This window comes from Cibotium barometz, chromosome 48 (genome assembly GCF_041138505.1).
Source record: "Cibotium barometz isolate CiBa-2024 chromosome 48, ASM4113850v1, whole genome shotgun sequence".
Lineage (NCBI taxonomy): Eukaryota > Viridiplantae > Streptophyta > Polypodiopsida > Cyatheales > Cibotiaceae > Cibotium > Cibotium barometz.
In genome coordinates, this window is record NC_141093.1 from 37,127,388 (window position 1) to 37,140,803 (window position 13,416).

General features: G+C 45.3%; 1 protein-coding gene across 2 annotated transcripts in view; it reads right to left on the reverse strand.

The window, feature by feature from the left end:
- The window catches only part of LOC147611143 (DNA mismatch repair protein MutS, type 2), a 63,184-nt gene that overhangs the window by 33,718 nt on the left and 16,050 nt on the right, over positions 1-13,416 (reverse strand). For both annotated transcript variants that reach the window (XR_015263969.1, XM_086785806.1), the window contains exons 6-11: positions 5,087-5,213; positions 4,883-4,942; positions 4,416-4,661; positions 4,085-4,232; positions 3,818-3,945; positions 3,538-3,585 (exon numbers count right to left, since the gene is read on the reverse strand). Coding sequence is in view for 1 of the 2 variants with exons in the window: in XM_086785806.1 (XP_086641932.1) it covers positions 3,538-3,585; positions 3,818-3,945; positions 4,085-4,232; positions 4,416-4,661; positions 4,883-4,942; positions 5,087-5,213 (757 nt within the window). In the remaining variant the exon portion in view is untranslated. The remainder of the gene's footprint in view (positions 1-3,537; positions 3,586-3,817; positions 3,946-4,084; positions 4,233-4,415; positions 4,662-4,882; positions 4,943-5,086; positions 5,214-13,416) is intronic.

Sequence of the window (13,416 nt, forward strand, 5' to 3'; positions counted from 1 at the left end):
TTCTATTCATGTTATTAAGGAGCACCAGGTCTTCAGGGTCTTCATGCCTTGGTTAGATATCAATGCCACATCCTCATATTGTAATGTACATGGGATGGTGGCCTGTAGAGGCCAGATGTTAGTAGACGGCTTAGGAGGGTTTGGCACACTGCAAAATAGGCTACATGCTTGCGTGAACCAATATCTCCATCTCAGTCCAAACATGGGATGGGTGGACTTTACTTCAAGACACACTGTCCTTGTGTTACAGTTGCACCAAGGCTGAAGGGCTTTTATGACTCATAATTAGCCAGTGGACACAAAACAGGCATATTGACCCAGTTGGCACCTACCACATGGTGACAGTGGAGAGCTTTCAAGACTGAACATAGTCTACAAAGGATATGTATAGATACATCCCCAGCCCATACACACACCGATTATTCACCTTCAATATCTACCACACCCTAGCTTCCTCTAGCACCACGGCCTCCATCCCAACAGCTCTAGATCAGCCATCATAGCTCCTTCCGTCCGAGCTGCGAAGGTGTGGAGCTTACAGCCAACTGTTGTATTAGAAACATAAAAAAAATACTATATTGTTCTCCATCTCCAATTTTGTGCAAATTAATATCATGCCTCATGTTGTGAAAAAGATCCTACCTCTTGTGACTATTCTCTTGCATACACCACACAATGATCCTCTTCCATAGTTACGAGAAACAGGGAAACGGAAACGGCAATTTTGAGGATGGAGGAAATGGAAACACCACATCATCCTAGGTTATCCTAAGAGGGGGGTATGGGGAAAGTCACTAAGTTGAGAGGCCACATGTATAATGTAAGACATGTGCTAAAGAAGTAAAATGTAGAGTCTATAGTGTACACTCTAGATTTATGATTTGAAACTTCAAAGTTTAAAACTTGAGTGATGGTTTTAGCTTATTTTGTGATTATCGCAAGTTCTTCCATATCCTAAGAGGGGGCTATGGGGAAAGTCACTAAGTTGAGAGGCCAAATGTATAATGTAAGACATGTGCTAAAGAAGTAAAATGTAGAGTCTCTAGTGTACACTCTACATTTATGATTTGAAACTTCACAATTTAAAACTTTAAAGTTTGCATGAGAAATCAAACCATTTAGAATTTGCGATAATCACAAAATAAGCTAAAACCATCACTCAATCATCAATGAGTAAAGCTTCAAGACCAAGTCATTACAAAAAAGTGTAAAATCAAATGCCAAAAGGAAGCTACTCTCTAGTCTAGAATCTAGAGTCCTGAATCTTGACTCCTCAAGACTCTTCTATGCTATAGAAATAGCCTCATACTCGTGAAGCTCCTCCTCTGATGGAACTTCTTCCATGCCATCTTCATGTGTTTGACCATCGCCCTCTGCCTCCTCAACTACATCACCAATGATAGAGCCCGTGTCTTGATGTATGAAAGCCAATGTACTTATCATGCGTGTACTCATGCTTCATTTTTGTTAGCAAACGCAAGTTTGCATTAAGAAAGACGAGGTCATCTGCTTTCTTGCTCCCAAGGCGATTCCTCTTCTCTGAGTGTATGTGACCAAAGGTACTCCATAAACGCTCCAACGTTGATGAAGAGCACACCTGCCCTAGAATACGAATGGCTAGGAGCTCAAGCTCTGGAGTTTCTGCGCCATAGTCTTCCCACCAAGTGACAGCACAACATGAAAATCTACAATATGAAAATTTGAAAAACCAGATTTAAACTTCAAATAAAGATTCGTAGATTTAAATAAAGGTTTAAATTTCAGCTTTCAACCTATAACCTGTCATGTTGTGTATCACTCCATCCGAACATTCCCTCTTTGTTGCGATAATTGATCCTTCACCTTGCATCTTTTCTCTAGAGTACCAACCAACCTTTGCAAAGTGGCATTCCAACCACGTACCACCCCATCGCCGTCTGCCTGCTGCTATTTCTCCTTGTGTTGAAACTCTAGATCAAGCACATAGACAGCTGTATGCAGTGGAGAATCATATTGGTTCCATCTACTCACTACAAGATCCTCTAACTCTTGTCTTCTATCTGCATTAGTCTCTTTCAAACGGATGTTCTCAACCATCTGATCCATGGCCTCATAAATCCTCCAACTCTGACTTCTATCTGCATCAGTCTCTATCAAACAGATGTTCTCAACCATCCAATCTAATTCTCAAGCAATCTCTCCCTCAAGGCATCAAAAGAGAGTGGAGTGTATGCACCACCAAATGCTGCAATTTCAGCCACCATCTCTTTCAAGAATGGTGAGCGGACAACATTAAAAGAGATCCCACAAGAGTAGAAAAAACGTGCTACAGCAACATCAACCTATGCCTTTCTTTGTGGATGCCATGCTGTGTGAAGAGTGGACTGCCTAGCCTTTCCTTTGGGAGGAGCATGTGCAGGCATATCAAATGAGCTTCCACTCCCAAGAGATGATGCAGCATGAAAAGAAGTGGGTGGATGGCCAGATGTAGCACATATAGGAGTGCCATGACAAGCTGAATGCTAAGTTGGAGCATCCTTGTGCTGAGTATTTGGTGGAGGGGGAAGAAGTGAAGCTTCCCGTTCCAATCTTAGTGCATCTGCTGGAGCAATCTTCTTGCATTACCTATGCTAAACCCTAGCAAGGCAAGCAAATGGGCTTCAACCCGCTTTGGACAGCCACCTCTCTCCAGACTACAATGTCGGCATTGAAATCTTTTTGCCCCACCTCTCTTGAGTCATAATTACTAACAATATCCACGTGCTGCCACCAATAGTCACTTCGGGTGAATTCCTTCTCATTCTCTCTCTCAAGATGTGGTTGCCTAGATGCCATGAGAGTGACAAAGGAAAGAAATGCCTGCAAGAATTGGTATGGGAAAGAAAAAGGGCAAACACAAAAAAAGAAAAGGGAAGAATGTGCAAGAGGATTTGCAATGCATAGGGAGTGGAATAAAAAAGGAAAGAAGAGCTGAAAAATGGGCCTTTTTTCTTCGCTACAGAAAGAGCATCGAATTGGTGTTTTTTCCTCACAGATTGATGCCTGATAGCAAGCTGATTTGGGCTTTTTTTTTCTCTCCTCACTAAAGCTGCCGTTTTTTGTACAGGCCACATATTTCAATGAGGATTCGCTGGCGGCCAGCCTGTTTTGGGGTTTTTTTCAGTTGTGTGCTGGCCACACCTAATGGCCGTCTTGCGTGTGCCTATTTTGGGTTTTTTTAAAGATTGGGACCACGTGTCATTGAGAAACCTAAAATGGCCGTTTCTCATAGGCGAGAAACGCGAGAAATGCGCCGTTTCTCTTTTGCCTGAGACGTTTTGGTGCCGGAAACATGTCAGGGAGGCATTTCCAGTGTTTCCCATAGCTATGTCCTCGTCCAGTCTTGCTCCTAGTTCATGTATACGCAAAGTTCAAACTAATCGCATTACATGAAATAAGAGACTCTCAATCCTATTGTCTTTCTGAATTACATGTCAACTCCAGCACATGTTGATGATGTGACATCCTACCAGTTTCTTCCCAGTCAATAGTAATATGGCCAAACTATCAATTATTTACCTCATCGAGCAGCACTAGTGAATCCCCAGTAGATGACTCTTTGATGTGCTGCATATAAAGGAACATGTTTGCATAAGCGTAACATATCTCCATAGCTTATAGAATTAAATAGAATCAAGAGATTTTGGTTAAGCATTCTAAAACTGATAGAATCAAAAGATTTTGGCCAAAAAGTTAAGCACTCCACTTTCCTTTGGCATCAGACCTGCATGCATATTTCAGTGTTGTGCACAAAATAATGAACTATGCAGGACCAAGAAGCAGCAGCTCAAAGTCTTACATTGATTCGACGTAAATGGCCTGAGAATGTGGACAAGGACTGGAAAAGGGACTGTTCATCCCCTATATCAGCAAAGACTGCATCAAACCATGATAGATACACTGGATCTTTTGCCAGAACATACAAACCTGCATTTAATTCCGGCGTCATAACCATACATGTAACTCCTTGAACCAGCTCTGATAATAAACAATGCTTGAATGTAAGCCATTTTGTCTACTTTTGATGAAAATCTACAAAACAATGAGAAGGAGATCACTCTGTGACCAGATTTTGCCATCAAAGCAGCAAGCCCCACTGTCTTCATTGCAGCCGTCTTGCCTCCTGTGTTTGGACCTGTGATCGTGACAACTCTTGTTTCTCGAGGAACATTGACATCAATGGGCACTGGTGGAGAAAAATTTATGGTTGTCTCCTGCCATAAAAGAAGAGCTTTCGTAAACGCAATAACTGAGCATGTCAACTATAACATATGCATAAAGAATGCTTTGCTTTTCCCCAAAATCAGAAAAACCATTGCAAAGCCAAGCATGAGAAATTTATACAAACTATTCTGTAACAGACAGCACAACATCGTGAACAGAGCCCATTCACTTACTCTCTTCCTCCTGTGGGTTTTGATCTTGCAAGCACGTACATGCTCCCGATATTGGTGCAGAAGCAAAGGATGATATGCCTGCCTAAGCTGTAACAGCAATCCTTTACCAGGACTTACATCTGCCAATGAGGTAATGCCTTCATTCAGCTCATCACTTGACCATCCATGGGACGATTCCCCTTTAGCAAAAGTGAAGGTAGGCCTTGATCCCTCATACATTAAGCTGAACTTGGCACGTGCTATGACCTAGCAATACATTTAGATCCATGTAAAACTTCAATTAAGGAGACATACACATGCGCAAGCATGCACATTGCACACACACCAGCAAGTTTACATGTGTGTCACACATGCACACGCACACTCACACTCACTCATGCATGTGGGCATGCACGCATGCAGACTCGCACACATCCACTAATAAGATCAAAAGTTGGCATCTTTGAGGTATATGAGTGACCTCTTACCACATCAAGTTGAATAACCGTTTCCAACACAGCAGCTAAGTTCTCCAAATGTGGCAATAACTGTAGCCCGGCCCACAAATATTATCTCAGTTGATTGCCCAAGCATCCAAAGATGAAAATGGGGAGATATCTTCTACATAGATACCTTTGCTAAGCCTGTACAAAGAAACTACAATTTTATGCATGTTCACATCATGCTCAAACCTTTTTTGTAAGAATCTGCAAAGCTTCATATTCTGCCTTCAGAATAGATGCTCTTGCTTCAGCGAGCTTGTCATTCAGTGAGACAAGGGCTACTGGCTCAATGTAACTGGTAGATCCTCCACTCCCACTACACACAACAGTTAGAAAAAGATCAACTTCTGATCACTACGAACTCAAAGAATCCTTCACCTCCACTACTGCATTACGACACACAAAAATCAGAAAACGATCTACTTCTCATCAATACGCATTACGAACTCAAAGATACACATGACCCATGATCCACAGAAAAGACAAGGGAAAATACACACAAAAATTCATTCAGAAATTTGATCATTCACTATTAATTGTCTCCTCTCTGCTTGCAACATTAATACATAAATGTCTCATGCATATGAAAGGTTAAGGCCATTGTAGCATTAACACATTCCCTTACACACAAACATGTTCGGTTTTCAAGACTATGACTGACACAACAAAAAGCTCTTCTAAAAAAATGTATATGAATAAATTATACTTGGGTTCAAAGGAAAAAAAATCTTACTTTATTCTTGATCATAAATTAGTCAAAAAAGGCATCTGCACAATGTAGAGTACAACTCTCAAAAAAGGTACAAACTACATAAGCGCCCCCATGCAAGGTGAGACAACCTGGTTGAAAAAAAAAAAAAAAAGAGGGAGGGGGGAGGGGAAAGAGGGGGCTTGAGGGGGAAGCCACACTAGGGGCTTATACTGCCTAACAAGTCCAAAGTCCTCTTGAGTGAAAAAGGGTCACGATCTCCAAATGCATAGGAAGGCGACTCAACACTGCTGCATCCTGTCCGAACTGCCGAAGGTGCTCCGAACGTCCCAGGCTGTGGATGAGGTCCATTCAAATGTGCCAGGCGGCAATATTGCTAATAAGCTTCCATCTCATTCCCGCACAAGCCTCTAGAGTCCATAATGGATGCAAGACTAAAGAGGCAAGAATGGCCGAAACCCAAAAATGAGTAAGCTAGAGTGCAAGGCCCATGCCATCATCCTCATAGAATAAAGCCGACCCCATCTCTGAGGACCAAGCGATCAAACCCCAAGCAATGTATCCAATAGTGCTAGGCTTCCCAAGGTAATGGCATTAAGTCCCCTCAAGAGTGCCGCAAGAACTGTAAGTAGTTGGGCGACCTACCATGGCCAACCACGTGCTCACCACAAGGCTCCTGTGAGCTAGCACCCAAGGAAACAGGGTGATCTTCCTAGGGCGGAAGCTCTTCCAAAGATGATTCCAAAAGTTCATGAGGAAACCAAGAGATAGCTCCTAGGCCCGCTACTGGGCTATCAATATCCTCCAGAAAAATGCCTTGGGCTAGTGTGCCTCGGCACTAAGGAACACGCGATCATTAAAAACCCCCTCAATGTGGGAAAGTCAAGCCGAGAGAACGATGCCATGCACCTCCGAAGGGGAGGTGAGGCTGCAAGAACACGGCATGAGCCAAGAAGCTACTCATGGCCTCTGCTACCAAAGAAAGAGGAAGGGTGCCACCAAACAGCCTTGCCACACTGAGAAAGAGATGGAGAAGCGCTCATCCCTCACCCCCTAAATGAGAACCTGGCAGTGGAATGATGAGTAGACTGCCAAGACCCACGGTTTCAGGCCGTCGACAAGCTCATCCACAGCATGGTGCCCTCAAATCGGTCCGGTCAAATCGGTCGTAAGCCTTCTCAAAATCGAGAAAAAAAACCGCCAAATCCTCATGGCTGAGTTTAGCTCATCCCTGCCCCGACTTGGAGTTGGGTTGAGGCTTTTCAATGGATCCCGAGTGGCACCCCAATTCGTTATCTTGGATGCCAAGTGGGTATCAATATCTCCCACGAGCAGCCGCAGCTAATCCCTCTTCTTCTGAGCATTCCGAAGAAGCTATTATAGTGGAGTTCAGCCAGGCTTTCCTTGGCTGGCTGGGTCGTGGTAGCGAATCAGGTTCTTTTCCTCACCATGAGATACATCACCTCCTGTTGGGCCTTCTCCCGGGATTGCAATGGTCAAATTCAACGGCTGATCCACAACTTTATTTGGGTTGGTAGTGACGGGAGGCTTGCCCAGGCCAAGCTGGCCTGGAAAGTGATCATTCAACCACGTCACAAGGGGGGCCTTGTTATGTGAGTGAACTTTCTTGAGAATTTAATTATATTTATTCAATAAAAATTATAGTTAGATATGAGAGTATATGAATATCTCTAAACAATTAGAGAAATATAAAGAAAATAAATTTATGATAAAAATAGCATATTTATGATAAAGATCCCCAAAAAAGTAAGTTGGTTTTGTATATGGTCAAATTTAGCGAAACGGCCCGCATTGAGTTGTAGATCACGCCTATTCTCGTAATTTGAAGTACCAACTCGAATATATTCTAACGAAAAACCAGAGAGATACAGTGGCTGCAAGTTGCAGGCCTATACTTGTATATAGGGAGCCAAGACAGGGTGAGACATGCAAACGTCTACAGGGAGTATTAGTTCTCTTATTGTTTTCCTTATATGGTTTAATTATTTCATGAGTAAGAGAGAGAGAAAGAAAGAAAGAAAGAAAGTTGTATTAACGTCTACTAGGGGCCGAACTCGACCTATGAGACAAATCAATGTACAATTGTCAATGTCTTCTGGATGTCCAGAAAAAAAAGGACAAAATGAACATGAAATAAAGTATGAAAGTACTCAGCTAGTGGGGGGGTGTGATGGATGGAGCACTACTGCTAGAGGCTCAGTATGCAACCTATATGCGTAGGGTATACAAGAATGCAATGCAGATCTATCTAGCTCCAACTAGTACCATAATGGGGGTGTAATATGTGATACATAGGCGATGGCGAGGCAAAATACCTCGGAGCATGATCTCCGAGTGTGAGTGTGAGTGTAAGTGAGCTAGCCGCTCCTGGATATGGTGCTGATGTCGAGCTCGTATCTCTGTGATCTCCCTCTGATGTAGTTTGGGAGTCTGGTAGCCTGGTGCACTCGGTCTGTGTCTGGCTCGGAGGTCCGCAACGCGCTGAAGTGTAACCCCCTCCTATGTCAATGTAGGCACTGGGATAGATCTCTGGAAGAAATCAGTGAGCTGGAGCTGTCGCCCACCTCTCCATGTGGTATGAGTCCGTATCAGTCTCTGTCTGTGGCGCTGTGTCTCTAACAAGAACTGGTCAAATCTGCGCTGGTCTGCGGACTCCATGATCTGGTGGAGTGAGGGATGTCCACTGAAGATGGTGGTGTATCTCTCTCTAATGACACTATATGCTCTGCATCTGCATACATAATGTTCCTCACTCTCAACCTCCTCCTAGCATAGTCTGCATATCCTCTCTGCTCTAGGGATCCGTGCTGCCCTACCTGGCTCAATCTCAAGCTCCTCCTAGCATAGTCTGCATTGCTCTAGGGATCCGTGCTGCCCTACCTGCCTCAATCTCAAGCTGGTGTGATGACACTCTGAGCTGGCCAATCACCACTCGGGCACTGTGAGGCATATACACATCCATGTATCTAGGTCTCTGTATGAATCCATCCGCTAAGATATGCATAAACTGATCTCTGTAGTATAGCATCTTCGGCGGTAGAGATTGACTAGGTGTAATCCAAGTCTCTTGAGTGTATCGTTGCCATAAATCTTGCCGAAGGACTCTGTTCCTCTCACTGTGAGAGAGTTGGATGTGTGGTGCATGTATATCATACTGGAAAGGTGGCAGGTGATCTATGTCGAGACCATGCTGAGTGAGCCACTGTATCATCTGTGAATACCATGATCTATCTCCACTCTCTGCGAGCTGCTTGGACGCCTCAAAAGCTCTATGTGAGAGTCGATCTGATGGCATATCTCTGATCCTCTGTATGAAGAGGATCTCTATTTGGGCTATATACATCGATGAGGTGGCTGACTTCATTGGTCACGGTGCAGCAAACTCCGTCCGGACAATGTCATGTGGGATGGAGGGTTTGCTGCGAATCATCCGTGAGAGCATGCGAATCTGAGGCCTCTCTATCTGAGACCATGTGGAGGTGGCGAGCCCACGTGCCCATACTGCTGCAGCATACATCAAAGCAGGGGTGACTAGTGTGTCAAACAACCACCCCTTCGTGCGGGGCTCCTGGAAGTGTGCCTGGTGACACTGTCTCTCTAGCATGGCCAGAGCTGCATACCCTTGTGTGAGTCTATCCCTGGCTGCCTGTGCCATAGTAAATCTTCCTGGCGGAGTCGTAAATGTAATCCCCAGGTACACATATGAGTCTACCACATCTACCTGTCCTCCTGCTAGTGTGAAGAACCGGCCCTGAGGTGTGGAAAATCATGGCCTTGGTTTTCCCAAGGTTCACTGTAAGCCCCCTCTATGTGCAGAAGTCATCGAGTGTATGGAGATGGTGCTGTAGTCCCATCCGCGACTCAGAGACCAGAATAATAACATCTGCATATAGCATAATGTGGATTGTGGTACCTGAGATGTCTACCCCGTCCCCACCACCGTGACCAATGAAGTCAGCCACCTCATCGATGTATAGCCCAAATAGTGTAGGAGAGAGTGGGCATCCTTGCTTCACACCTATGGTGCTAGCAATAACATCAGATAGCCCCCCGGGGTATCGTATGCGCCCGAGGACCTGCTCATGTAAAGCATAGATGCCCCAAATCATCTCTGATGGGATCCCCAATGACTGTAGGCGCTGGAAGAGTCTCTCTCGTGGCACCGTGTCAAATGCTTTGCGGAAATCCACAAAGCAGCAGTATAATCTCTTCTCCCGCGCTCTAGCCTGGTCAATCAGACATCTCAGAGTGAATATATAGTCAATAGTGGAGAAAGCTCGTCGGAGTCCAGCCTGCCCTAGTGCTCGCAGTCCCTCCTTCTCTGCATATGAGCTCAACTCTGCCTCGAGCACTGCGCGATAAAGTTTGGCCAATATATGACCAATCATGATAGTCCTATAGTTGCTGGGGATGGAGCTCTACTACTAGGAGAATGCAAAGCTATATGCATGGAGTATACAATCATGATATGCAACCTAGCTAGCTCCATCCTGTACCATACTAGGGGTATAAAATGGTATACATCAATGAAGGGGTTGTCCACAACTCCCTGAAGAACATGCATGGGTCTGCTCTGAAGCGAGCCAATCGCTCCGCACCCTCTCTATGAAACTGAGCTCTGATCTCTGTCTTATAGTACATGTGATCAACAGATGATCCTGTGTAGAGGGAGATGCTGTGATCAGCTAATGTCGATACCCGCCTCGGCCAGAACAGATCTGATGGTGGAGTGAATGTCAGGCCTCTGTGATGGGAGCGTGACATGTCGGTGGAGAACCTCACGAATCCGTCTCTGTGTGGTAAATATATATATATAGAGAGAGAGAGGGGGGGGGGAGGGGGGAGGAAATAAAGTTGTGTTAACGTCTACAAAAGGCCAAAATGATCTATGAGACCAAAAGGTTACATCGTGTCCATGAAATACATCATCATAAGTACTAAAAATAAAAATCAAAGAAAGTAATAAGAGCTGAAATGTCAGATCTAATCCCAAAACAAAAAAGTGTCCAGCTCTCATATCACCCTAAAATATCCCGCATAGGACACTGCAACATGGCACCCAATGTAGAAAAGCTAGGCCGGCGGGAGAAAGTCCTATGGTGGTGGGAGATGATGGCTCTGATTCTCCTATAGTGACGCGGGCATGGGCGGGGACCATAAGGTAGAGGCTGCCGGGCTCGGCATAGCTCAATGGCTCTGTCTAGTGTCACTCCTCTCGGCCGAGCTCCCGCATTAGCTTGAAGGTCGGGTGTAGTGGGTGAACCTACCCTCGTCACTCTGGTCTGGAAGAAGTCGGTGAGAGCTCTCTATATTGGTCCTCTAACAGGTACCCCTGGTCTAGGCCGCAAAAGGGACTCCCTTTGTCTGCGAAGCTCCAGGAGGAAAAGTCCCAAGCATCTTTGGTCTAGGAAATCCATGATCCTAGAAAGTGGTCCAAATCCATCTCAGAAGAGCTAGTGGAACCTCCCCTAATCTCATAGTATACTGGGCATCTGCATACATAGTGGGCCTCTGTCTCAACCTCTATGTGACAAAGCAGACATATCCTGTCCTCTGGTGCAGCTGCCCTCGGTCCATATCTGGCTGTCTCCACTCTCCGCTGATGGGATGAGGTATGTCCAATAGCACATCGCACCCCAAATGACAAATGTGTGTCCATGTAGTGCGGGCATGTGATGAGGTCGTCCTCTGTCAGGCGAAGAAAAAGGTCCCTGTAAAAGGCCATCTTTGTCCCAAGGGGCTGGGCAAGTGGGTGCCAAGTCCTCGCGTATCCAATCTCACGATGTCCTTCCCGAGGACCATGTTCAGCTCTGTGTGGCTGAGAGCAAAGGAGGGTGCATCTATGCTATACTGGAATGGAGGGAGTGCCTCCATCTGCATGCCATGCATACCAAACCAAGTGCTCACTTGGGCATACCAACACTCCGTGTCTCCGTCTAGTGCCAGCTGTCTCAAGGACTCTAGGGCGAGCCTGGGGTATCTGTCTGGTGGGAGCTCCCATAATCTGTGCCAGTATGTCACTGTCTGGAAATCACCAATCAGAATTTTCAATAAGGATCTATCAAACACTCTAGATCGTTCAACATGGTGAATAGTGATTTGACGTTGCCTTCTAATAGAGTACTTGTAACATGCACACAGACACTGAATTCTTTGGGCCAACCATGCATCGCCGCCTCCTTCAGTTACTTCAGAGGAATATCTAGATGGATTCTCCATGATGTATTTCAGAATACATTGGTGTTCGGGTAATTGGTTGCAGTATAATAGGGTTACTCTAATTGAGTCGGTCAAAAGGAAGAAAAAAGTGAATCTATTTTGGATAAAATTCGTGACGTCAGTAACACCGTCGATAGATGCGTCGATATACATGTCGGTATAAGCGTTGGTAATATACCGACGAATATTCTGACATCTATACCGATGCATATATCGACGAATATATTGACTCTAAGATATATTGAATACCGACAGCGCATCATGAAAAACCCACGTCTTGCCCTCTTTCTACTATTGTGAGTATTCCAAAAGTATGTTTCTCTTCCCCCCCACCCATGCCCTCCCCCCATCCCTCCCCCCGCCCCACCACCAAATCCTTACACCCCCCTCCATCTCCTCCTCCTCTCTCATTTTCTACTTTGCATATTCTCTTTTTTTTTGAAATACTAATGTCTCTTTTTCCCTTTTTTTTTTGGTGTGTTATAGGTTTCTCTATTGTTAGGTACCCCCTCTCTCTATTAGGTACCCCCCTTTCTCTCTCTTTCTAATTTTTGTTTTTGTACTTTGCATGTTCTTTTTTTTTTTCTGAAATACTAATGTCTTTTTTTAAATACCCCCCCCCCCCCCCCCTTCTCTCTCTTTCCTATTTTTAAATACCCCCCCTTTCTCTCTCTTTCCTATTTTTGTTTTTGTTTTTCATATGGGCATGCATAGAGGGCTGCCCTAATGCATAGAGGGCAGCCCTCTATGCATTAGGGCTGCCCTCTTTGCATGCCATATGCATATTGGCATGCATAGAGGGCTGCCCACGAGTAACCCTAATGCATTAGGACAGCCCTCTATGCATTACGGCTGCCCTCTATGCAATGTATATGGCATGCATAGAGGGCTGCCCTCTATGCATTAGGGCTACCCTCCGATAGCCTCTGATTTGGAACCCCCTCGTCCGTTTGCCCAATGGTCACATGCTGGGGGCTCGCCCGCATGTATCGTGCTTTGAGTATGGGTCCCGCTCGGTCACTTGGAGATTGGCTTATTTTCATACAATTGCCCTCCGAGGCCTAGGAGAGGAGTCTCACTAGGATACGGGGTAGGGACAGACTTAGCCTCGACATCGACTCTTCCACCCACCTCGAGTGGCTGACCCCAATCCTAGACCCTCCCCCCCGATCCTAGGACCCGAGGGAGTGGATGTGGCATGATCCAGCTAACAAGGAGGAGACTCTTGGTACCCCCTTCTTTGCCTACACCGCATGGCTCAGCCGCAGGATTCAAATGCCAGAGATTGAGGGCACTCTAGCAGTAGCAAGGCACTGGCATCCCAGGGCCTCCCTCAGTTTCTCGCAGATTTTTGGAAGAGGTTGTGTCACAAACGGGCATGTGTATACGGAACCAATTCACTACCAAAACAACATACATACATCAACCACTCCTGGCATATACATGATTACCATCATTGTGAAACATTACATGAGCACATACATCCTGCAAACATAAACCAACTTGCACATGACACAACACTAGGGGCTGAAGTTGGGCCAGCCCCCCCCTGAGGTATCTTTATTACCAA